The sequence below is a fragment of the Falco rusticolus genome, chromosome 13 (genome assembly GCF_015220075.1).
Source record: "Falco rusticolus isolate bFalRus1 chromosome 13, bFalRus1.pri, whole genome shotgun sequence".
NCBI lineage: Eukaryota > Metazoa > Chordata > Aves > Falconiformes > Falconidae > Falco > Falco rusticolus.
The window spans coordinates 13,247,995-13,272,366 of NC_051199.1; the positions used below are offsets into that span (position 1 = coordinate 13,247,995).

Below are 24,372 nucleotides of genomic sequence, written 5' to 3' on the forward strand. Positions count from 1 at the left end.
CATGCCAGACCTAACTGGATTCCTTTCTACTATGAGACAGATAGCTCTGTGGAGAAAAGGAGAGCTGCTTATTTCGAGGACCTCAAATGGCCGGAAAACTAGGCTGACAAGAGCCTCATGAAGGTCAATAAAGACGTGTCCTGCAATTGGCACAAAACCCCCCCTGTGCAACAGAACAGGCAGAGGGCTGCCTGACCTTTGGAGAAAATGAGCTGGGGGACTTCTGTTAAACTTAAATATAAAAGCAGTGTGACCTTGTTGCAAAGAAGGTCAACTACATACTAGGCTGAATTATCAAGAGTGAAGGCTGATCATGAGCCCACATGTGGCGCACAGCATGCTGGAGCCAGTTTCGACTGCCCAAATGCAAGAAAGAGATCAACATTCTGGAACAAGTCCAAGATAATGATGGAGCTGAAGCACAGCACAAGCAGCGGCCAAAAACTGGCTTCGTTCATCTGAGAACAACCTGACTTAACTAGACCTGCTTTAAACATGTCCAAAGCATCAGCGCAGCCACATACATGATTCTGTCATTCAGTACATATTCTCTCAGTTTTCTATGTGTAAAAATTAGAACAATTTGCATCGAATGTATTAAAAAATAGTCTCTAATTAAAGTTTGGCTTAAAAATCATCTCTAGATTATGAACCTTCAAAATATAATTTAGATCTTCTCCCAGAAGATCTTTCAATCTGGTTCTTATGAAGTAATTGCTTCAAAAAAGTTGTCATTTCCTATTATTCACTAGCCAAATTACTATAAAGGTAGTTACTCAGTAAGTGTTATACATTACTGGGTCATACGTTACTGGTGTTGGTGATTTCTTGGGATGCTTTGATGCTATGCTTAGTCGTCGTCTTTTCTCTGGAACTTCATCGCTGCTGCTGCTCCATCCATCAGTATCAGATGTATCTAGCTGGTTCTGATGAAGCTCCTGAAAGATTTCTTCCGTTTGTGTTTTTAATGCTGTATAAAGTGGACTCACTAGGTACTGGGATGGACAAACAACAGAGGTACCATGATGTATGTTATGCCTTACTTCTCAAAGACATGTTGTTTCTGACTTAAAATATGAAATCTCAAATTATAGTAACAAAGTTCTTAAAAATCTTTCAGTTTGAAAACTTCAATTACAAGACAAAAACTCTCATAAGCAATGAAGTTTCCTGTGTTCCTATCAGACAGAATGCAGCTTGTACAGCTGTACTCCAGTTATTGCCATATCTTGCTACCAAAGCCATCAAAACAGACACGCTAAGTTTAAGAGACAATAAATATGATATGCACATGGCTGTATAGGGTAAAGGGCAATACTCAGCATATCAACACCTCATTGTACTTTTAAATGAAAAAGTAGATTTAGATTGGACATTAGGAAGAATTTTTTTTTTTTTTTTTTTTTTTTTTTTTTTTACGATGAGGGTGGTGACACACTGGAACAGGTTGCCCAGAGAGGTGGCAGATACCCCATCTCTGGAAACATTCAAGGTCAGGTTGGATGGGACTCTGAGCAACCTGATCTAATTGAAGTTGTCCCTGTTCATTGCAGGTGGGGTGGATCAATGACCTTTAAAGGACCCTTCCAGCCAAAACTATTCTATGATTCCATTTTATTTCAAAATTTCTGTGTGCCTGTACCGAACAAATACAACAAAATGAATATGGTTAGAAAGAGCAGCTCAGATGAAGTGAAATTACTTGTAAAGTTGACCTTGAATGAGTGTACTCTGTGCCTTACCCCCACTTTATACTATGATTACAGACAGACCCTTACGCTTCTCAATAGTTCAATACATCTAAAAAACCATAGGGTCCAGCTACAACCAACTAATGAAAGAATTCAGACCTGTACAAATATGTGAAACAGTTGAGAAACCAGGAGTATCAATCTAATTATGCAACTAAAAATGGTATTTCCTAGATTTTCTTCCTTGCACAGAGGTAGATTTTTATACATGGATCTATGCACGTAACAAATAGAGTTTTTAAAATTAACCTACCTCTTGTTCTTCCTGAGTTCCAAGCACATTCACAAAAATTCCACATATGGTACTGACATAGACTCTTCTTACTTGTAAGGCAGATTCATAGCCAACTGGAACAAACTCCAGAAAATATTGCAGTATATGGCAAAAAGCAGCTTTCAGCTTTTCACACTGAAGACACCTAAACACATCGTCTTCAAACAATGCACAGAGCTTTTCTAGTAGCATATTCAAGTAGACAGGTTCAAAATTTTTGTAAGAATCAGCTTCAAAAGGCAATAATGTCCTCACCAACAGTAAGAGTGGTTCTCCAAAGAGTTCCAATTCATCAGTATTCATTTCAACTGCTGACTGTAGAATTCCAAAGAAGACTGTGAAGAAAACACTGGCCAGCTGTTCTGGTGGTCCTCCTAAATGAATTAATTTTACTAAAAACTTCACTGACAAAGTTTTAACTTTTGGACTGCCATACTCTAACAGCGAGCAGCCTATTCCCCACAGAATAGTATCTTGTCTTACAAAAAACACATCTGCAACAATATCTGTCAGAATAGACATTAATATAACTTCCAAACATTCTACATTGGGCATGCCCATCAGCTGTAGTGGTACCAATCTTAAATATCCCACATCGTCACTCACACTGCTTGAAAATCTCTTTACAGTCACTGGCCAGACCAGTCCATCTCCCCAGGGATGGTTTTGTACATCTCTTTCATGCAAGAAGATTAAGTCTTGGAAAAGCTGTAGCAAGTCTTTTGTTAGTACTTCAAAAATGGAACAACTCTTAATCTTGAACAGAAAAAGTAAAGAGCAAATGACATCACAAATGTTTTTGTGCAATGTGTTGCAGTTCGGAGTTGCAGCAATTCGGAGAAGCCTTGTTATGATCCAGTTACTGAATTCTAGGACAATAAAAAAGAAAGAGCAAACCCAAAACTATTAAGATAAAAAAAAAACACCAAAACCTCCTGTTAATGAGCACCTCCTTGAGCACAGGTTGCTCATTAGTAAAACAAAAGAGGACTCCTTGAGATACTGCATGTAGGCTCAGTAAACAGAGCCTTCACTGAGACTTTTCTTCAGCTATTCTTATTAAAAAAGAGGAAAAGGGGAGAGGGGGGGATGCACACGGGGCAGGGTGAGGTGGAAGACAAACATTTTACATAGCATAGTTCCAGTCATTTGCCTCTGCCAAAAAAACCCTCAGGCAATGAGTATGCATACAGGATATCTCATCAGTGTGAACTGGACAATATCACTAAGTAATGGTGATGAATAAAGTCAAACTCTTTCCTCATAAATTTCAGTTATCACAAGTACAAATCAATTCACTGTATTAAAAGCCTATCATAATATTCATAAATAAATGCTGAATTTAAGAATCTGCCTTTTTCCCATTTTTGTTCTTTTGCATGATTCCATTGTCAGAAAATGTAAAACCTGAACAAAAATCAAGCTTCAACAACTCACCAATGCAACTGCATTCAGTTTCCTCCTGATTTCCATCCACATTTACAAACATAAGTGGGGAAGATTTCATGATATGTTGAATAAAATCAAGCAACATTACAGAACTTGGCTGCGAATCTGACTTCTTAATCAGTTCCAAAGCAACTTGAAAAAAAAAGGAGACACATTTCTGAATTAGCATTGCCATAAATAAACTTCACAAACTTTGCTCGCACCTAAAGAGAAAGAAGAATTTTTTTTACATAAAATACTATGATATGGTATTAAACCTGTATAATTATCAATTGAGTGCGCTTTATTAATCCATTAGGATGATTTTGTGCATACCATAAACCCTCTGTGTAATGCCAAACTGTATGAAGAAAACTACTAAGTACTCAACTTGAATAATATTAGCACTACACGCGTTAATGTTTAATTAGTATTATATCCAACTGTTTGATGAGTGAAGACTAGCAAATAGTTGACATTTTAATTTTTTAGTCACACAATTTTACCTAGGTTTATGAACTCGGTAGAAAAAAACTTCTAAGAATTGTTCTAAATCTCCAAGAAACAGAAGTTTTTAAATGGTAAGTTCAGCTTACTGAATCAGAAAGTTGAGAAAAATACTAAACATATTTAGTGCTACTCTATCACTCCACTGAAACAGGTATCTAAATCACATAAGATTCATCCACATTCCAACAGTTAGTTAGCACAAGAAGGAAACTCTCTTGGATTCAGATGGTAATTAACCAGAAAAGTTACATGGTTATGATAAAATACAACACATGTGCAAAGGCAGTATTTAAAGCAGATAAGCTTTTTGTTTTTATTTTTATAGACTCCATTTCAGCACTATAAGAGAATTAAGAGTAACATGGGTATGGTATTTAAATTGATCAATTCAACCATGCACCGCATTTCCACCCTTTTTTTTGTCGATTTAACTTCCTATCATGATAGAAAACACTTCACCACAGAAGTTATTAAAAACTAAGTTATAAATGGTATTGTATTCAACTACTAAATCTCTATTGAAATAAGTTTTAGCACTTTTTATGGCAGGAATTGCTTAAAGCATAAAGTAGATAATTTTAAAAGCTAGGGATATAATACTTACCAACATTTACATCTGTAAGAATTCTGTCAATGAACTGGCAGAGTATTTGTCTTGGTTTCTGTACAACCGTATTGTATTCTGCTGGAGTAGCACTAAAATAAAAAGTACATTATTTTGATATTATCCATTTTAAATTATAAAATAATTATTTGAAGTTATCTCAACAACAGAGTGTTAAACACCGATTTTTTTTTTCTTCCAGAAGTCTTCAAAAATAAATACAACTCGATTTCGTGTTTTAGGGACCAGTGTATTGCCTGTGCCTCTTTCTCCTTACTCTTCAGAAATACAGTTCTGTGCAACATCATTTCATTTGGTTATACAATTATGTTTGATCTATATTAAATCCACATCTGGCAGACTAAGGGATTTAGCCACATGCTACTACCAAGCAATAAACCAGCGTTGGTGCAGGAAAAAAATAAAATTATGAACCGGTTTCACTTTTGGAATTAATCAAGATTATTCAACTACTCGCTATCAATACCCTGGGTAAGAAGTGTCAAGAGGAACTGCTTAGGTGGCTAAGGTGATAGCTAGCTCCCATCAGGTCAAACAACATACAGTTGTACTTCCATACCAGCTAGCTGCCTGTCACAAAACAAAGCCGCAGTCTTGACGCTGCCATTAAAACCTTAGAGCCAAATATTATCAAGGTCGTTTAATTATGAGTGAAACCACATCAGAAACACAAATTCCCAGGACGCTGGGCACTATACAGGCCTACACACAGGCTCTACCTGCACCACCCAGGAGGGAATGAGGGAGGGAGGGAAGGAGGGAGGGAGGGAAGGAGGGAAGGACGAAGCCCCCCGGGTGGGAGCATCCTGGACAGATGTCGGGGGGCCGCGACCGGGATGAGGGGAGGGCGCAGGCCCAACCCCGGGAGACCGCGCACAGCGCTGGGGAACGAACCTACTTTTCTACCTCCCCACGCCACACGCTAATACCAAGACCGGGCGCGATTTCCCCCCCCTCCCCCCGTCTGACAAGGCAACAGCTGAGTCCGTCCTACCTGGCCAGCTCCCGCAGCGCCGGGATCATGGAGGCCATCTCCAGGCCCTGCTCGGCCATGGCTCCCGCTTTGAAACGGGCCGCGCGCAGCTGAGGCGGGAGCGGCGTGACGGCGTCCGGCAGGACCCAAAACTCCTCCCTCGGCGACCGGGCGCTGCGCGCCCTCGCTGCCGCTGCTGGAGTTTAACCGCTTCGTCGCCAGACAAGAGAGCGGTCACGGCCGCTGAGCGCTCGCCGTCCAATGGTTTCGTACGGGGACTTCGCTGCCCCAGCAGGGCTGTCCGCCGCCGTGCAGTGCACAGACAGGTAACCGAGCAGGGGCCGAGCGCACCCTGTTTCCCAGCACAGGCGCTGCGGGGCTGCCGGGAGCGCCAGACGGAGCCCGGCCACGACGGGATCCTCGGCGGAGCACGGGCTGCAACTTCAAGGGACTCGCAGCGCATTGCGCGGGAGGGAGGCGCCGCAGTTGCGAGGACGGCTTACAGCGAGGGGGGAGCGACCGCGGCCTGAGGGGCGACAAAGGAAAAACCTCGGTGCTGGCTGAGAAACTCCCGGTGGAGCGCTCGCTGCAGCTCACCGCCGGCCCGGGCGCCCCCTTCCCCGCAGGGCGCCCCCTTCCCCGCAGGGCGCCCCCTTCCCCGCAGGGCGCCCCCTTCCCCGCAGGGCGCCCCCTTCCCCGCAGGGCGCCCCCTTCCCCGCAGGGCGCCCCCTTCCCCGCAGGGCGCCCCCTTCCCCGCAGGGCGCCCCCTTCCCCGCAGGGCGCCCCCTTCCCCGCAGGGCGCCCAAGCGCAGCCCCGAGCTTGGCGCCCTCCGCCTCTGCCAGGTGTGACAGGAGCCCGCGGGCCCGCGGCTCGGCCGCCCCGCCATTGGCCGCCGCCCCTCCGCTCGCCCCGCCCTGCCGGCAGCAGGTGGCGGCGGGCCCCGGCGAACGGCGCGGCACTGCGGGCGGCGGCGGCGGGCAGGTAGGCAGGCAGCTCCCGGTGGGGCCCCTCTGCTGGGCCCGGGGTGGGGCGAGCTCGGGTCGCGTAGCTGGCGGGACGGCGCCCACCGGTTCGGCGCCTCTTCCCTGTAGGTAGCGGTGAGGAGTGTACTTAGTATTTCGGTTATTGTTGCGGGTTGGTTTTATGCATTTAGCGGATACTGATTTCTTTTCGCCTTCCTCTGACGGAGCGAGCGCGTTTAAATGCATGCAGTATGGAGAGCGTTGGGGACGGCCCGAAAGGGCGGCCCGGGTGCCTTACGGTGCATGGGGGCCCCGCAGCCGCTGGCGCTGTGCGGCGGTGGGCCTGGCCGTACCGGCGAGCGGCGCTGTGACCCGCGGCGGGGGCCCGGCCTGCGCGGGCGGCCGGTGGGTCCTGCGGGTGGGGAGGGGTGGGACAGGGGCCCTCCGGGTGGGGAGCGGTGGGATGCGGGGTTTGTGTGCGGATGGGGAGAGCGGGGAGAGCGTGCGGCGGGAAAATGAAGCCTGAGCTTTGCTTTTCTGCCCGGGAGTAATAGCTCGTTCTGCATTTGTTTGTGAACTTCGTCTTAGCGTTGTTCCTGGGCTGAAAGAAAACCCTCTTGGAGGATTCCCGTTCTCCTCTGATTCTGTTCCCCGTTTCCACTGTGCCAGGGCTGTGTCTTTTGGGTGCAAAACTGCCCACGGAGCAGGTGTGTGTCTGTATTTCAGTTACTGACCCATTTCAGATGGATCCTTTTGGGAAACCTGTTACTTACTTTTTATTTGTAGAGGGTTATTTATTCCTGTGAAATACGTGTTTGTTTTAATGCGTATGTTGAAAATTGTGCTGACACTTCAGAGGTATTCCAGGTCTTTCCCATGTTAGCAACTACAAGAAACTTTACAAAGCATATCTGGGTTTTATCTTTGTTTTTCCCCACATCGTGCAATGTTCTCTACTAGCTGATTTCATAAAATACTGTATTTCAAGCCTCATTCCTAGAGGGAAAGCAGAAACCATGTAGCTTTTGTGTTTTGTTAACTAGAACTTTAAAGGTCCAAGAAGACCAAGTATTGTCTGGGTTTTGTTATTGGTGCTATAGTGTTATTTTGAACACAAAATTTTCTACACAAATTGTATTAAAAAAAAAAAGTGAAAACAACGTTCTGGGTGTAAACTTCCAAGCCGTAGAAAAAGATCGCGCTAAGAAAGGTTTAAATTGTACTGCTTGCTACTCAGATGTTAAGATTTCTGTGTTATCCCTGGTAAGAAAGATAGCAAGTTACTCGTTGGGATTTTAGGAAATACCATAAATTCATTGACTCGTTGGGTGATTTTTTTATTTTTTTTTTGGTGCTGGTGAAGCATAAGTGGGGCACACAAAGTGCTTAGCAGGGGGAAAAAAAAAGGCTTTTGTCTGGTAGTCTTGAGTAAACAGTGAGATCATATTGGTATAGGCATTGTAGAAGTGCTTTCATTTGTCATAGGTAGAATGCTATATAAATTTGTGGTGCAGTTTCTTTAAGCATTTACCAAGTATGCAATTTAGGCTTTTTTGTAATAAGTATTCATTAGCAATTCACTAAAGAGCGATCTCCTGCTCCCCATTCTTCACTGAGAGTCAAGTTAGGAGGCTTATTTTCCTCTCTGGTTGCAAAGCCCCATCTACTGCCTTCTGGCCATATCATCGAGTGCTTCCTGCTACCCATGGTCTTATAAGACTCAGTATAAGACTGCCTATAACAACTTCATTGTCCTGTGAGGGTGTAAGAATTCTTCTAGATGCTTCCCATAAGAACATTTTTATGGGCATTCACAAAACCTAGCACGCCCCAAACTGTCCAAAAAAACCACCAGCTCAAACACCTGACTTTGTTCCTTGCTTTTCTTAAACACACATTAAGTAGCTCAACGAACTCTTGATTCATCTCCTTGCTTCTTCCTTATCCTGTTATTTTATACTTTTATGTCTCTTGACCCTCAGGAGGAGGAGCAGGTATATTATCATCAGCTGGAGAGAGTGACTAATTATTTATGAAAATAGTGTGCCTTCAGATGTTCTGTATTTTCTGTTCCAGTACAGCATTCAGATTACTTAGGTGAGCAGAGCTCACAGCTTGCAGGATTCGGGGGTCTGGGGTGGGGGGGAATTCATGCAGATAGGTAGAGCTGAGTATCACATCCAGTGTATGTGGCGCAACCAAGATTTCTGCTGAAGCTGATGTTACTATATTCTCCACCCATGCCTGGGCTGTCCTCTTGCTGTGTTGTTGCATGACTCTTCGACACTGAGACCTCTGTGTTTTTTGGCTTTCATTCTTTACCACACACCTCTGCATTCCGTGTACTTATTTTAAGACACTCAGTGATTTTGCCTTGGATCAGTAGGTCCCAGAGCACAAGAGCATGCTGTTTGTACTTTTATTCCCTCTGTTTAATTCTGAGGTAGAATTACTGTTCTTGGGGCTCATCCACTCTCTGGATGTATGTGGATGTTCCCCCATGTGGTTAGTGCAGTTGCAGTTAAATCTCAGCTGTCTCTTGCAGGTGGATACAGGTGGTTAAACTAAGACGTTTAAATGCACGTGTGTGATGATGCCTTATGAACTGTGAAGACAAGAATGTTGTACAAGCTGATATTGTGATCAGAGGAAATGCAGCCATGATGGTGCATGAAGGTTCTCTGAACTGTACCAAATAGTTTCGTGTAATATCAAGGTGTGCTTGTGGCTGATAGTTTGCATGGTTGCTGTCATAACATCTGATGATCTGGCATGATTACTTGAAGACTATAATTTCTGTATATAGTCATGAAAGCAGTTGTCAGCATAGTTGCCTGACCTTTGAACGCATTGCATTGTTCCTGCACACCATAAAAATGCATATTCCAGCATCCTCTGTGTTTCTGTGCTTGTGTTGCTTTCAACTTGGCTGGTGTGAATGGGCACAAATAAAAATTATATCTCACCCTGAATATTGGTTTGATGTTTTAAAAAAAAGGTTACAAATTGAAGCGGTAAACAGTGGCAAGGACAACAGACAAGAAGTGTTTAAAAACAGGATATGTAAATCCAACTAGTAAACAAAAAATAACAGGTAAAAGAGGGGAAAAAATGAGGAAAGAAAATATGTAATATTAAGATCTGCTCCTCTTACGTCTTTTATTTCTACAATTTCTAAGACAAGTCTTAGTCCTGCAAGCGTGTGTCCATGTTTTTTTTATGTGAATGAACCTGCTTATATACTTAAGGCCATTTGATGATGTAAAATCAAACATTTGAGTTATTTGGAGGGATAGCATGTTAGATTGTACATTCTTTTGGAACCTGGTCTTATTATTTATATAGCAGCAATGACTATGTTTTGCTTATCTCCAACTACTGCTATTAAAAATAGTTGCTTTTATATCTATATCTTCTGATTACTTGTTTCTTGTTTTCCAGTATTTCCATAAAAGTATTATTGTTGAGGCTCGTAGCTGTGGAGGAAACTTGCAGAAATGTAATTACTACCAGGATCAATATTGTAACATCAAGACTTCTTGAGTTGATAATTTTGGGGTGAGAGTTTAGGTGCCTGGAATCTAGTTCCTGAAGGCAAAATTTGCGGTATTTTAAACCTGATTAAAAAAACCTCAAAAACAAACAAAACAACAAAAAACAGAACTAAAGAATGTAACTGTCTTAATTTCATGGGAGAACTTTTTCCATGCTTTAATTGGTTCTGGGAATTACTTTTTTTAAAAAAACCCAACCATTTGTAGCAAGTGATGCTTAAATATCCCTCCATCCCTTAATAAACTCTACTAGTCTGCTAGGAGAAAATTGCACAGTGTCTTAATTAAAATTTCATTTGAACTACACTTGAGAATTCTGGCTGCTAAAATTACATAGGTTCTTTTTTTATTAAAATATTTCTTGAGTATCTGAATAATGTACTAGCTACAGTTTTCATAGTGGAAAATTGTTCTTTTCTGAAAGACTTAATGTGAGGAGAAATAGTTTTCCATCTGGTTCTGTATTCCATACTTGTTAAGTCTAGGATAGAGTTTACGCATGGGAATATTGATAAAAGTTCTGCTATATGTCAGCTCTCCCCATTGCATAGCTTACTGTAGAAATCAACGCAGTGGAGGAGGGAGAAAGGGGATTGATGTTTTTTTGTCCTCTTAACCTCTCTTTTTAGAAGTCAAATAAATTAAACCTGCATATATTGGAACAGCATTTGTTACCTTTTGAGGAGCCTGTGTTCCTTGGTGAGCATTTTGCCAGTACTTGGGGCATTCACTACTGTGTGAGGATTGTGTCAATGGAACAGACATCACTTGAACAGCATGTAATGTGGAAATACCCAGACTAAGAAGATTGCACCCTTATGCTTAACATTTCATCTGAAGTCTGTGTAACGTTTAGTTGCCACCCTTCTTGTTGCAGTACTTAAATATTTTCATAACATTCACTTGATGTGTGAAATACATCACCATGGTGACTGTTGCCATAAAAACTCCAACAATCAGTAGTTTGATGTAAATGGATTAAATAAATGTAGAACAGGAGTACTGGGAAGTAGAAGGATCTGATCCTAGCAAACAATTATTACTGGAGAAGGTTAGGCTGTACTGAGCCACACAGTAAGGAAACAACAAGTTGTAAATGTACCTCTGGGAGAAGGTACTGAGCTGAGCAACTACAAATGCTTTTCAGTCTAAAACCTAGGTTTCAGGATCTTCTGTGTAAGATGTTGTCTCACTAGCTTATTTCAGCCTTGACATTCACTGAGCAAACGGTTGACTAGTAGTCGTGTTGTGATACGCAATGGGATATTAACAGCGACAACAGTGGCTGGCATGAGTCACATCAATATGGATCAGGAGTTCCAGGTTACTGATAGAACCCGTTCTATGTTACGGACATGTAATCTGACTTGATTAAGAGGTTTTTAAGCATCGCTGCTGCTACACCTTTAAAAAAGGCTGAAATGAAACAGTAAGGGTGACTTCTCTATTCTACAGTGTATTATGTTTGTAATAAAATTACTTATTACATTATTTCCGCTTTGATTCAGCTGGTCCATGCAGGAAATAAATGTCAGTCATGACCTTGTTATATACATAATTATTTGTTTAGGTATGTCTAAATGTAAATTACTTGATGAAATTCTAGGTTGGTTTTTTTTCTGTGTGGAGCTGTGTATTTTGTTGATGCTATAACATACTGGTGTCCAAGGAGAATAAAGTACATCACAATAGTTCATTAGTGAGACTGGTATTGCTAAGCCTTAGAAATAAATTATGCATAAAGCAGTTTGTGTGCTTCTATATGCATTCTTCTAGTGGGCAAAGATTATCAACCCACTTTCAGGGCACTTTTGCAGATGTTTCCTTAATAATAATAGGCGCTAGCAAAAGGGAAAAAAGAAGCTGGATCCAGTATTATCCACTTTAATTCGCTTAGTGTATTCATCCTTTCATCTTGTTAATAATCATTGGTAGAATGGACTGATTAAAAACATTGACATGTAGAAAAGCTGAAATACTAGACTGTATGTTATCAGCAACATTATATTTATTTGAATGCTCATTTAAAGGATTTGGCACAGTGTGAGCTTCAGGAGCTAGCTCTGCTTGTTTCTTTTCAAACCAGCTGTTCTGTGATAGGTTTTTCTTTTCCAAAATTTTTATAGTTTGGAATGTTTTTCTCTTGCAAATTTATTAAGATCCTCTTTTAGCTCCATGTCTCCTTTTCTTCCATTTTGTTTCCACATGTCCTACCATTTCTCTTTGTGCTAGTTTATCCCCTTATGACCAAGGGAAACTGGATTCTGTTCTTTCATATCGTAAAGGTAGGTCAGTATGAAGTAGTATGAAATACTTTTCTGTTGAGCTTAGTGTTTTACTTCTGTGATGTTTCTAGTCCTTCCGAGCTTGATTTTTAGAGTCAGGAGATACTGAATTGAAACCAATATGGATTTTGACAGCCATATAGCTGTCGTCAGAACTTGACTCTGATTGTAAATATTTTTTCCCTCCCCTCCCACCTTAGGTAACATGCTGTATTAGGTGAGAAAACAATTCATAACTGAATATAAATATATATTCTGCTTTATTTGTCATCACCTGTATCAGCCACTTAATTGTATGGGGCAGAATATTTTTCACATCCCACATCAGTGAAATGTTATAGCACATAAATTCAAATCTTATAGATAGTTCCATTGATCCTAAAAGAGTTACCATGTACTTGAGTTCTGTCCACAGATAACTACTTCAGTAGTTCAAGGCCTCTTGGACAAATTCTTCCAAAAGCTTCGATCTTGTTCATCTTAATCATTGATATTTATGTCTTTGATCTTTCCAAAGGGATTTCATTATTCTGATTTTACTATATGTCTCCAGATATGTATTGCTAAACGTACAGAGCATATATATTTTCCATGTATTGTGGGAGCTCTGTAGTGTTTTGAATAAAGTAAAATATAACTTTGTCAGCATTAACTAAAATGTACATGTGGATATGCCATTGCAAAGTGGAGGTTTCCACTGTGTATATGGGAATTACTCCAGCTTTTTTTTTTTAGTCATTCTAATGAAATTAAGCTTGGCAAAATTTCATTTGCCTCTTGCACTTTGGTAATGCTCTGTGTGTCAGGGTAAGTGAGCCTTTGCATAAAGATGGTATTGAAAGGGAATGTACTCTTTATTTTATTTTTTTTTTTAAAAGAAAATTTAAAAAATACGTGCAATTAAAATCACACTCCCCAAAATTTCCAAAATCTTTGAGACCATCCATTCTGCCTGAAACTCCAACCTCCTGGTTGGCTTCTTTGGCAAGGGCAAAGTGGTTTGGTCATGTCCTACCAAAGCTGCTCCCAAGAGAAGCTTGACAGCAACATGAATGTTTCTCATGCCAGAGCAAATCCCTACTTGTGGTGCTCTGTGTTAGGTTTGCTTTCATAAGTTGGCTTGCACCCTAAAATGGCAGCCCTGCTGCTGTGGTGAAAGATGGCTACTGGGTCAGCCATGCTGGGCTTTTTTTAATAAAGTTCTGATAGACTGACTGCCTTGGGTGAAGTAGAAATTATTAAATTATCTATGGTAATAAAATCATATATTTCTGTTGCATTCCAAAACTAATGCATGCTTTTCCTCCTGAAATGTTTTTTGTGGCTGTTAATCTATAGGACAAACTCTTTTGTCATATAGTTTATTCAGTCTGCTTTTTACTAAGTAAATTAAGATTGAGGCATTTGATCTCAATAGGATTAATCCATATCTGTCCTGCTCAACCAAATAAGCCTATGTTGGATGAGTAATTAGATTCTACTATAGACTCTGCGCTACCAGAGAAGTGCTTTGTTATGCTGTCACTTCAGTTGTACTGCTTTCAGCTGGACTCCTCAACCAGAGGGAAATAGACCAGTAACAACAGTGGGAAAGCTGCTCTCTCATATTTGAATGGAAATATGGAAGGTAAGCATAGTGTTGGCTTGCTCATTATAGTAATAGCACAATAAATATTTCTGTGCCATGTTTAGAAATTTTAAAATAGGGATTTAAATGTAGATACTTGTTTAACACTCAAGAGTGTTACTTTTAGAGAGTTGCATAAAGTGACAGCTGTTGGTTTTTGTGAAGGTCAGTGGGAGGAGGATGAGCCTCTTAGTGCGGACTTGTAGCTAACTTAAAATCCAAAATGTCTGCTTATTTAGTTAAAATACTAAGTGAAGTAAAACACATATCTTGTAAGATCTTGGGAGACATGTTTTGCCCTTGTAAAAGAGCTGATTCATCTGAGACTTGGTCATAGTCATTTTATCATCAGAGGCAGTTTCCAGCTACATATTTCATTTCCTGAACATTTAGAAATCTACTTTCAAAGTCCTAATAAGTGTTATGACTTACAAACAGTATAAGAAATACTAATATTTCACTTCGAAAGTATCACAGTACGGAAAGCCTTTGGACAGTTATCTGGCAATTTTGGAAAGACTGTAGCATTTACTGCAGGCTTTGAGAGCAAACAATTGTCACGTTAGTGTGGGACATTTTAAAATTAGTAACACAAAGCAAATGTAAATACATATTAAATGTAGAATACTCAGAATTCATGTTTAACTAAGCAGACAGACTCCTTACGAACGTCATCTGCATGACCAGCTTACAGGTTTTCCTGTGTAGTGAGTATTCTGTGCTATAGTTACTAGGCTGTAGATAACTGTATAAGCATATCCTTCTCACTTTATGGGACTTCAGGTCATTAATTGTAAAGCAACAAGTATTTTTTTTTAAACTGTCAGTTTTAGGTTTACAAAATAGTGCTAGGCTAGTAACAGTCCTCTTAAGAGGAATGTTTTCATGATACTTGAAAAAAGGAAACAAAATTCCTAGTTAATAAAATCATGCACACCTTTATGCATTGTTTTGCAGCACATGAATAAAATGTTAGATATTTATTGTTTTAGTAGAAGTGCCTAGCTATGTTTTATATTTACTCTTTTTTAAGTCATGATTTATTTTTTTCATGATTAGAACTTAAAATTTAAATGCTTAGGGATGTCTGCTCATGTCAGCTCAAACTATTAAAAAAAAATCAATTTGTCTAAACCCAAGATTTTTATAAATTTCATTTCTAATTTTGATTTCTGAAGTTTGTAAGAAAGATGGTAAATTTTTCACCTAAGCATCAGGAACAACTTCATATTCTTAAATGAAAGCTATCTCCTAATTATATGAATCATAAGGCTAAGTTTTTTAATAATTTAGTTACAAAAAATTTGCTCAGAGACTTCTCTCTTTTCCCTCTTCCAAATATGATTAGAAGTGACAGTTGGCAACAACTGTAGCTGTGTTTTTCTGGTCTAATTAAGAGCTGCAGTACCACCAAATGAACTTCATTTGTGCCCCAGATAGTCTTCTAGTTTAGAAGAGTAACACTCTATTTAGTTGTAGTTGCTCAGTTTTACTAACATGCTGCTTTTATCCTCAGTACTTCAGCAAACATAGCTCCTTAAGGCTGTGAGCTGGCAAATGGGTGGCATTTATGCATCTGTGGACTCTGCAGAGACTGGATGGTTTTGAAATGCTGCCAGTTGCTGTTGCCGCACTGTAGAAGACCCTCCTTTTCCCTCTAGTTTGACCAATGAAAATAGGAAACCAAAAATAACTGATGAATTTTCCATGACAGAAAATCCTGGCTTGCTTGTAGTATACTAGCTGATCAGTCTAATCTTCTAATAATCTTTTGAACCATGTAGAGTTGAACGAGGAATTAACAGGTGACAAAAGGCCACACTGTCTTCTGATAACTAAGGAAAACAGAAAAATACTCTGGCAACATACATCTATTTGGTACCATCTAGTAATTGCATTTAGCTAGAATATGAAGAATATGTGGGTGTAAACTGAATTGCTGAGGGGAGGAGAATGAATGTGCTTTTCTACCATTACTCTTGATGATCTTCACAGGATTAACTTCTGGGGTGACCTTAAAACTAAGTTCATTAGTAAGAGTTAGCCTGTGGCGCTCTGCTGGAGTTCCAGTATTTGTAGCAAGCTGAAGTTTCCTACTTCAGACTACCAGTGAGGAGGCACAGGGAAAGAAAAAAAGGAGTAGTTTTCTGGAGTGTTACAGCTGTGCCTGTTTTAAGATCTTCCTCCTCTCCTGCTTCTTGGGCTGTTCGGTCGCATAGCTTTGTTATTTAAGTTACAGGCTAACTAAATGTTATTTTCACACTTGGACATGAGAAAAAATTGTTCATAATATTCCAGTTGGGTTAAGAAAAAGATACCTTTCTGAAGTTGAGTGCCATAGAAGGATAAGTTCCTTAGCAAAGAACACTGAGTACAGTATGTCCTACCTCATAAGTGGCACCAAATCTGGAAGAAATAGGTTTGGGACAAAACCTGGTAGTCTTGCAAAAGATACTGTAGAAGTATCAGTGATGTAACAGATTGAACAGTTGAAGGTGAGTATGCTTTGATGGTAGGAGATGCAGTGCAATATCCATCAAACTGAAAAACTATGAAGTTTGTTATGTGAAATGGTGATTTGCCAATAGCAGCAGCAGGATTTTGGCTGTGAAACTGGTAATAATTGCTGTGCTAGAAGTGGGTGGATGGTGAAAAGCTGTGCTCTTTGTTGTATTTTGATGTTTCTGGTTACTTTTTTGTTTCCTTACTATAAATACTGAGGTGAAGATAACATTGCAACTACTTGAGTTCAATAATGCTGTCACTTTTAGAAATGTATTATTTAAATTGTAGTTTAGAGGCAGACCAGAAGATGGTGACTTCCACAGTATCATCAGGTCTTATAATTTCACTGAGCTTTCCATGAAAATTGAAGATGCTTTCAAAAGTCACAGTTTGTGGAGTTGAGAAATTATGTGAGCATCTGTTTAATTTTAAAACAAGTTTCTAGTCCTTCCAATTAGAGAAAATCTTGAGAAGTTAATTTGAGAATAATGTGAAGTATCTGGAAACGGAAGGCAGATGTCATTCCATATGAGTAATTTTAAAACCCTTTGACTTTTTTTTTTTAGTTAGCGTGTGACGTGATTATGTTTTGAAGAGTTGGGGTTATAACTATTGCTTCTGGTTAGCTTTTCTGTTTAGTAATTAACCAGCAGTGCTATAGTTTAATAAGGAAGTAAAAGAATAATTAAAGCATAACCTCCAAGATTAAACTTACTTGTATAGTACTGGGATACTCATAAAGCCCCTCTGACAAATGAGGGTCCTGTCAACACATCACGAGCTCTGAGCATGATTTTTGCTGGTACAGACAAAATTCTTGTTGATGCAAATATTTTAAGAAGAATTTCAGGATTTGTTTCCTGATTAAGATATATAACAGATAATATTTATATGGTAATTTCCTGCAAAAATAATGCAGTTTTGTTTGTCACTGTAGTTGCATGCTAACAAAAGCTGTACGTGCATAAACCTGGACAGAGAGAGAAAGAGATTAAGTATCATTTGCTGGTGTGTCTTTAAACTCACTCCCTTTTGCTGTTGTAAACTTGATATGTAATGTCAGCCTAGGCACAAAAGAATGACTTGGCGATGGAGTGCCTGAATGAGCTTGCTTTTATTAGTGTAGCCTTTCCATTTATATTTTAGTGTGGTTTGCTTTAATGAAATGTCAAAGAGAAACAGGGTTTGGACTTAATATTCTATTCTTTAGAGCAGTGGCTGGTAATCAAATGGCATTTATGACAAACTATTTCCTAGTTTCTCATATTTTCTGTATATTAATGATAGACTTTCCATCTACCATGCATTTGCATGGTAAAACTACTATGATGCTTTGACCTTAGTAGGCATTCATCTTGCTGCAATTTCTGGGTTTGGCATCCTGGGCTATGGTGGCTGTGGTGTTGATTCAACCTGTATTTTTTACTTGCTTTTGGTGGCACCATCCAAGGTGTGACCTTCCAATGCTAATTGAATAGCACGATCCTCAGCAACTCTGGCCTTTCAGACACAGAGTATTTGCCTGGTCACCGAGCGGACACGTGCAGAAGTGATAAGCAAGCAAAGACATTCATATGGGTCATGGTGGTGGATGTGGGGACAAGGGCAGCCCTGTCGAGTAGGAAGAACAGAAGAGGTGCTTGACAGGGGCTTGCGGGAGCTCTCCAGGAAGGAGGGTCTAGCACATTTGTGTACAGGGAAGCCAAATGACTAGTCAGCATGGGACATAGGCTTCAGTATAATAAATTTGATTTGAGGAGAGTATCAAATGATCTGTCCAGAGGGCAAATTACATTGCTGGTAAGAGGAGATAAGAAGAGCTCATATAAAATGAAGCAGTATAGGAAGTTGACTGAACTTGTTGAAAGACAAATCTGGTTTCTGTTCAAGGCTCAGTCAAATGCTTCCTGGACCAGTGTGAATACTGTCGTCTTTATGCTTGTAAATAAATCTCTTCCACCAAGTCACCTTAATCTGTCCTGAGCACCATCCTAACTTTAATACCTTGCTAATTAATTTGAATGTAGCTCTGCAATCATGGATTACTGGAATACAGATATTGCCACATGTAAAATGGAAATCAAAACAGTACCTGTAAATGTTTAATTTATATTCAAAACCCCAACTTCAGATTCTTGGATAAAAAGATGAGATGACAGAGTTGCTTTACTTCTGTTACCATTATTATTTTGAGTTATAGCGGATAGGCTCGGCAATGTTCCTGAGCTAACATTAGTGCTTAACGTGAATACATTTTTTTATTGCAAGTACATATGACTTTAATTTTCTGCTTCTGCAGACCTGATTGTGACTATGTTATGCATGTGAAGCATGGAGGTAAATATGGGTGTCTCGAGTGTAAGCCACACAGCTCTCGGAAATGGGCTGCAAGTTTCATGATTTTTATACCGGGACTTGTGAATTTTTCTTGTGAGCACTGGTTTTAACTGTATCAGCAAAAGGTAAAAAATATTCTAGACTCTGGATGGTAATGGTGGAAACCAAAGCAACACTAAAATGATTTATATTAGGAAGGTTAGCGCCACATCCACAAAGATCACGTGTATTGCAATCCTAGTGGTTTCTACAAATAAGTTTTTTAACAGGCTAGAGGAGACGTGCGTTCTAGGGTTTGCTCAAGAAAGGGAAGGTCTTCTGCGTGATCTCGTGTCTCCCAAGCGAATTGCCTAGTTCTGGTTTTCCTGCCACTGTTTTTGTCTATTCTTTCCTGTCCTCATGTATCTTTAACAGCATGCAGATTTTATTGCTGGAGGCAAAAGTTTCTTATTGTAAAATCAACATGTTAGTGAGTGTGTCTATGACTTTCCCTGTGTTTCATAGTTCCTGAGCTATGGAACTGAGACCTTGAGAAACCTTTCTGTTCACACTAACACTTGGAATTCCTATAGCAGCACTAAACAGAGCTGCTTCTATCTCTCTTGGAAGGAATATCATTGCAGTTGCATTGTACTTGAGTTATTTGTTTCTTGAGCTGTGACTAGTGTATTTATGCATGATTACTAGAGATGTTGAAAATCCACAAATTCAGCTGACTGCAGTTGAAATTACAGGAATAAAACTGAAAAAACTTGTCCTTGATAGCTCTGGTACCTTTGCTGTGATAATATCTGATAATGTGCATTGTGAGCCTCTGGACGATGTTCTCTACCTGAATGCTAAAGTAACTAATCTCCTTTAAACCAACTGTAAGGCTTGATTAGTGTGTTTCAGAGCTGAATTGCTATAGGTTGGTAGACTTCCTAGTTTCTGAAATCATCCAGGCATTTAAACTTGTGTACCTTGAGCTCTGTCTGCAAGCGCTTTGCTTGCCAAGTAGTAGGCAGGCTCAGACCTCTTTAAAGGGCATAATAGGACCATCCTTTTCTACTGCAGATTGTAGCAAATCTGTTCTTGTTTATTCTGTTTCATTTCCATAAGAACATAAGCTGCTTTTATTTGCAAAGAGTTATGAAAACACTTTTCAGTGGAGATAGCCTGTTATTAGCGGGTAGTTGGTATGTTTGACAAACATGAACATGTTTATGCTTTTTGTATACTTCTTCCTGATTAGATATGTATTATGTTGAGGAATGAAACAAATATTTCAAGTATGTGAAATCAATCATGAAAGATGTTGAGATGGCATAAAAGGTAATTAAGATTTATGGTTTGAGTGTATTTTAAATTCTTACTGTGCTTTCATTTTCCTTATGTGTCTGCACTTCTCAGCATAGCTTGGATAACGTATGCGTGCTGTTATTGAACTTTCACCAAGGCAAAGGTTGTGCCCAATAGAACCAAGAGCAAGTGCCACTTTACCACATTCACCGTATCCAACCTTTACTTTGGATTAGAGTTCTGTATGGAAACTTTATTTTTGTGTCCCTTAATTTATTGCTTATTATGGCACAACTCTTTAGTATTTGATATTGTATACTTTGATTCTATACTCCCTAATTTACTGGAAAGCTAATATATTATATTTAAATTATATAAAATATGCAGATAGTTTGGAATACTTACTCTTGAAGTTTTTGTCAAGTAAAACATAAAACCCATCTCAAAAGTGGGATGACTTTGCTTCAGATTTAGTACACTGTTTTTTGCAGACGATCTGATTTTGTATTCTGATAAACAAACAAAAGTAAGTGTTCTCTTACCAAGTGATCTATGAGAGAAATCTTGTTTCTGTATTTACAATACTGATTTGTCTGATATTCTCAAGTCCTAAAGAAAAGCTCCTTGTTGCATGGAAGCAGCTTTGTGCATATTTTTTTTCATCTGGAAATGGTTTGGTAACAGGTAGGGAGTCCAGGACACACCATATTGCAGAAATACACACATTTAACTTCCTTGCTGTGTTACCTGCAAAAATGATCTAACAACTACTAGTGTGTTATGAATGACTGTATCTATAAACATCAGAAAATACAGTTAGAAGGCATTAACTCATGCACACAGTTCTGCAGGGCGTAGTGGTCTTGACTTGTATTGCCTCAGCATCCCCATTTCACAGAGAATGTCACTGTTTCAGATATACTGTGGATGATGTGCTCAGTAATACCAGGGCTTGAGGTATTCAAGCAAATGAGATTAGGAGTAGTGGCCTGTAATCTGTTGTGGGACTTGGAAGACTGGAGTTCACTTACCAGCTTTCCCCTTCGTCTTTGGAACCGGAGGGGAAAGTGCTGTGCCTTGTCTTAGCAGCTGCAAGGAACAATTACAGAGGCAAATTCTTGCATACTACCTGCTATTCTAGACTATAGCATGCATAGTGCAAATGAAATGGAAGTGTACAGTCTCAAATAATCCTTAACACAACAAATTCAAGCAGGAGTTTTATGAGTCTAATAATTCAGGAAACATATGGGTTAATGCTGTATAAACAGGCGTTGCTTTGCGTGTGGATATGGGGTACACAGATTTCATGCTCCTGTTGTAGAATGGGATAAAACGCAAGCAGCCCTGTGCTGGAGGCAGGTGAAACCTGTAGAACTCCTAGAAAAATAAGTAATTAACCAAACCAGATCATGTCACACATGGTCTGAGATAACCAGGTTGGGCAAATTCAACCTGAAGTGTTGGTGTAGCTAAACTGTAAACAGGTTAGGTTAGTAGAATGTTTCAAGAAAGGTACTTCCATGAACTCTGCACACAGTAGCATTTTTTTCAAAATTACCTTCCTAGAAGTGGTCCTTCTGGCATAGGTAAGGTTTCCATTGATGTTTTTTATTTGGAGTGCTGAATGCAACAGTACAAAGCACCAGCAGTCTGAAATGCTCTTGAATGATGCATGTGAAGGAAACTGTGAAACTGATACTGTTGATGAATTTGCATGGCTGTTCTGTGTGCTGGGAAGCCAAAGGAAGCTGGAGGCATTTTGTTTGCTTGTAAAGGTATCTTTCTAAAGTAAGCATGTATCTGCCTTATAATGGAATTGCTTTTCATTCTGACTTCAGCCTCATGAAATTAGTCTGTACTTGTATCATAGCAAATGAAGTCAGATCAGGCCCGCTACCAGTCTAACAGTTAGGTATCTCAGCTTTTTTTTTTACTGTTTATTCTTGAGTCGCTCATTTTTATCTTAAAGGCATAGTGGGAAATGTTGATTTTATTATTCACCAGAGTTACTGTACTAACTTGAATAAGTTCCCATAGAGAGTGAACAATTAACTTCAATGTAAATCTTCTGGTCCTCCGTACATGAGATGCGTATTTCATGGGCACAAAATTTATCACACTGGCTGATTTCATAGTCTTCCTTTAGCAAAGATCAGTGCATACAGTTTTGGAAGAAGTTTAAAAGAAAAAAAACACAACCACCACCGCCAATTCCCCCCCCCCCCCAAAAAAAAAAAAAACCAAACCCAACCAAAAACAAAAAACAAAAAATAAAAAAATTCCTGGTTCACTGTGTAATGCTGTACATAGAAGACTGAGGAAAAATCCATGCATTATCAGTTTATACGTTGAAGCATAACATTTCTTCATTGTTATCCTCTAACTTCTAGTAATTAAATAATTTTGATGGTCATAGATATATCCAGCCACATTTATAACCTGAGGCTGAGAAACATACTCTCTGCCTCTTTCAGATAGTAAAGCTTCAGGCTGACTGTATGATACTTAACAGAGTAGTTTGAAGTGAAAGTTCTTTAATAACTGTACCAGATACCATAATTACACCCTGACTTTTCTTCAAAAAATTGGCAATGTGCTTCAGCAGTTGCAGTATCTTTTTTTATATATACAGGTGTATGTATTTGTATAGCTAATTACTTTGACCTTATGGTGCTCTCCTGTTTTAAAGGTTTACAAGCATCCTCTTTGCTGCATTAGGAATGTATCTATTTTTGAATCTCCTTTCTGTGTAAGACCCAGTGCTCATCATTCTACAGGTGTACTTGATGCTTCCTATGTTTAGAGGACTCGCTGCACCTGGAATACTGTATTCAGTTTTGGTCCGTGCTCTACAAAAAAGATGAGGACAGGCTGGAGAGGGTCCAGAGAAGGGCCACAAATGTGATCACAGGTCTGGGAAGCCTGCTGTTTGAGGGGAGGCTGAGACAACTGGGTTTGTTCAGCCTTGACAAAAGGCGGCTCAGAGGTGACTTTATCACCATATTTTAGTATTTAAAGTGTGGCTGCAAAGAAGGTGGAGACTCCCTTTTCACAAAGAGTCACATGGAAAAGACAAGGGCTAAGGGGTACAAGTTACTTGTGGGGAGATTCCAGTTGGACACCGGGAAAATTGTTCATGATGAGAACCATCAGCCATGGAATTAATTTTCCTAGGGAAGTGGTGGATTCCCCAGCATTAGACACTTTGAAGATTTGGCTGAACAGGGTGCTGGGCCATCTTGTGTGGGCTGTGCTTTTGCCAAGAAAGGTGGGATTAGGTGATCCTTGAGGTCCTTGCCAACCTGGTATTCTATGACTGTATTCTGCAATAAAGACTTATTTCTCTTTGGATAACATGAAATGTGTTTCTCTCCTATTAATGTCTCCTGCAGCTTTTTCACTGATATGGGAAAGAGAAGCCATCCTTCCATATCCTATACCAGTGTAAACAATAATAATACAAAAATTATAAAGTCACTGAACCCTATTGATGGTTCATTTTGTCATTAAAAACAGTATGATCAATAGGTACTCTCCAGTAAGGTAAAAAAAAAGTTTGTCCCCTGCTGTTTCATTACAGACCATCAGCAAAACACCTAAAATCATTTGTCCTTTCATATTGCTAAAGGATTGATTTAGTTGGCCCCTAATCATCTTTGTATTTGGGGGTCCAGATTAATCTTGGCGTAAGTAGTAAAATGATCTTTCAGTGTAAGCTGGGGGGGGCGAGGAACAAACCAAAAAAACAGAACAAACAAAAAACTTGGGCAGCTTTATCTTCAAAAGAGATCAGAAACCTCTGTGCACTCTCTGTGTGTATTTATATAAAGCTAAGGTTCTGTATATCAATGGCAGTTAATCCCATTGCTCAAATTTTTGTTATATGTAAGTCTTTTCACCAATGTTTAATTAGCATTTTCTCAGTTAAAATACAGCCGCATTTTCTCTTCTCTGCTTACTGAAGGGAACATCTGATGGATATCCTTATTTTAATGTTCCTCTTGCATGTCTTATACCTTATAATGCAATTTTTTTCTTGCTGAGATGGGATAAAATTGGTCTGGTGAGAGTTTAAAAGAGACTAGCAGTGCATGAAAATTACCCCCTTCCCACCACGTTGGCTTAAAGAAACCCAGATAAACTGGTACAGAAATGCTACATGTTAACTATGGGGTTTGTGGGGTGTTTTCGCGTTAAAATCTATAGCTGTTTGAGTTAAAATCCAGTAAGAGAAGCATTACTTTTGTGTTTTGTAA

The 24,372-nt window shown here is 39.6% G+C and overlaps 2 protein-coding genes across 9 annotated transcripts in view; one reads left to right on the forward strand and one right to left on the reverse strand.

Annotated features, from left to right (window-relative positions):
- The window catches only part of ATR (ATR serine/threonine kinase), a 42,680-nt gene extending 36,990 nt beyond the window's left edge, over positions 1 to 5,690 (reverse strand). Inside the window, exons 1-5 of one of the 2 annotated variants that reach the window (XM_037406599.1) lie at positions 5,583 to 5,690; positions 4,568 to 4,659; positions 3,463 to 3,606; positions 2,005 to 2,894; positions 808 to 995 (exon numbers count right to left, since the gene is read on the reverse strand). In XM_037406599.1, coding sequence (XP_037262496.1) covers positions 808 to 995; positions 2,005 to 2,894; positions 3,463 to 3,606; positions 4,568 to 4,659; positions 5,583 to 5,641 — 1,373 coding nt within the window. In that variant the 5' untranslated portion in view covers positions 5,642 to 5,690. Of the gene's footprint in view, positions 1 to 797; positions 996 to 2,004; positions 2,895 to 3,462; positions 3,607 to 4,567; positions 4,660 to 5,582 lie in introns of those variants that run through there. The other variant, XM_037406600.1, reaches the window with a different exon arrangement.
- Positions 5,691 to 5,752: 62 nt separating this feature from the next.
- PLS1 (plastin 1) overlaps positions 5,753 to 24,372 on the forward strand; it is a 48,510-nt gene continuing 29,890 nt past the window's right edge. For 2 of the 7 annotated variants that reach the window (XM_037406601.1, XM_037406602.1), the window contains exon 1: positions 13,843 to 13,990. The gene's annotated coding sequence lies outside the window, so the exon portion shown is untranslated. Of the gene's footprint in view, positions 5,888 to 6,520; positions 6,544 to 6,593; positions 6,650 to 7,117; positions 7,232 to 13,842; positions 13,991 to 24,372 lie in introns of those variants that run through there. The other 5 variants (XM_037406603.1, XM_037406607.1, XM_037406606.1 and 2 more) reach the window with 5 other exon arrangements.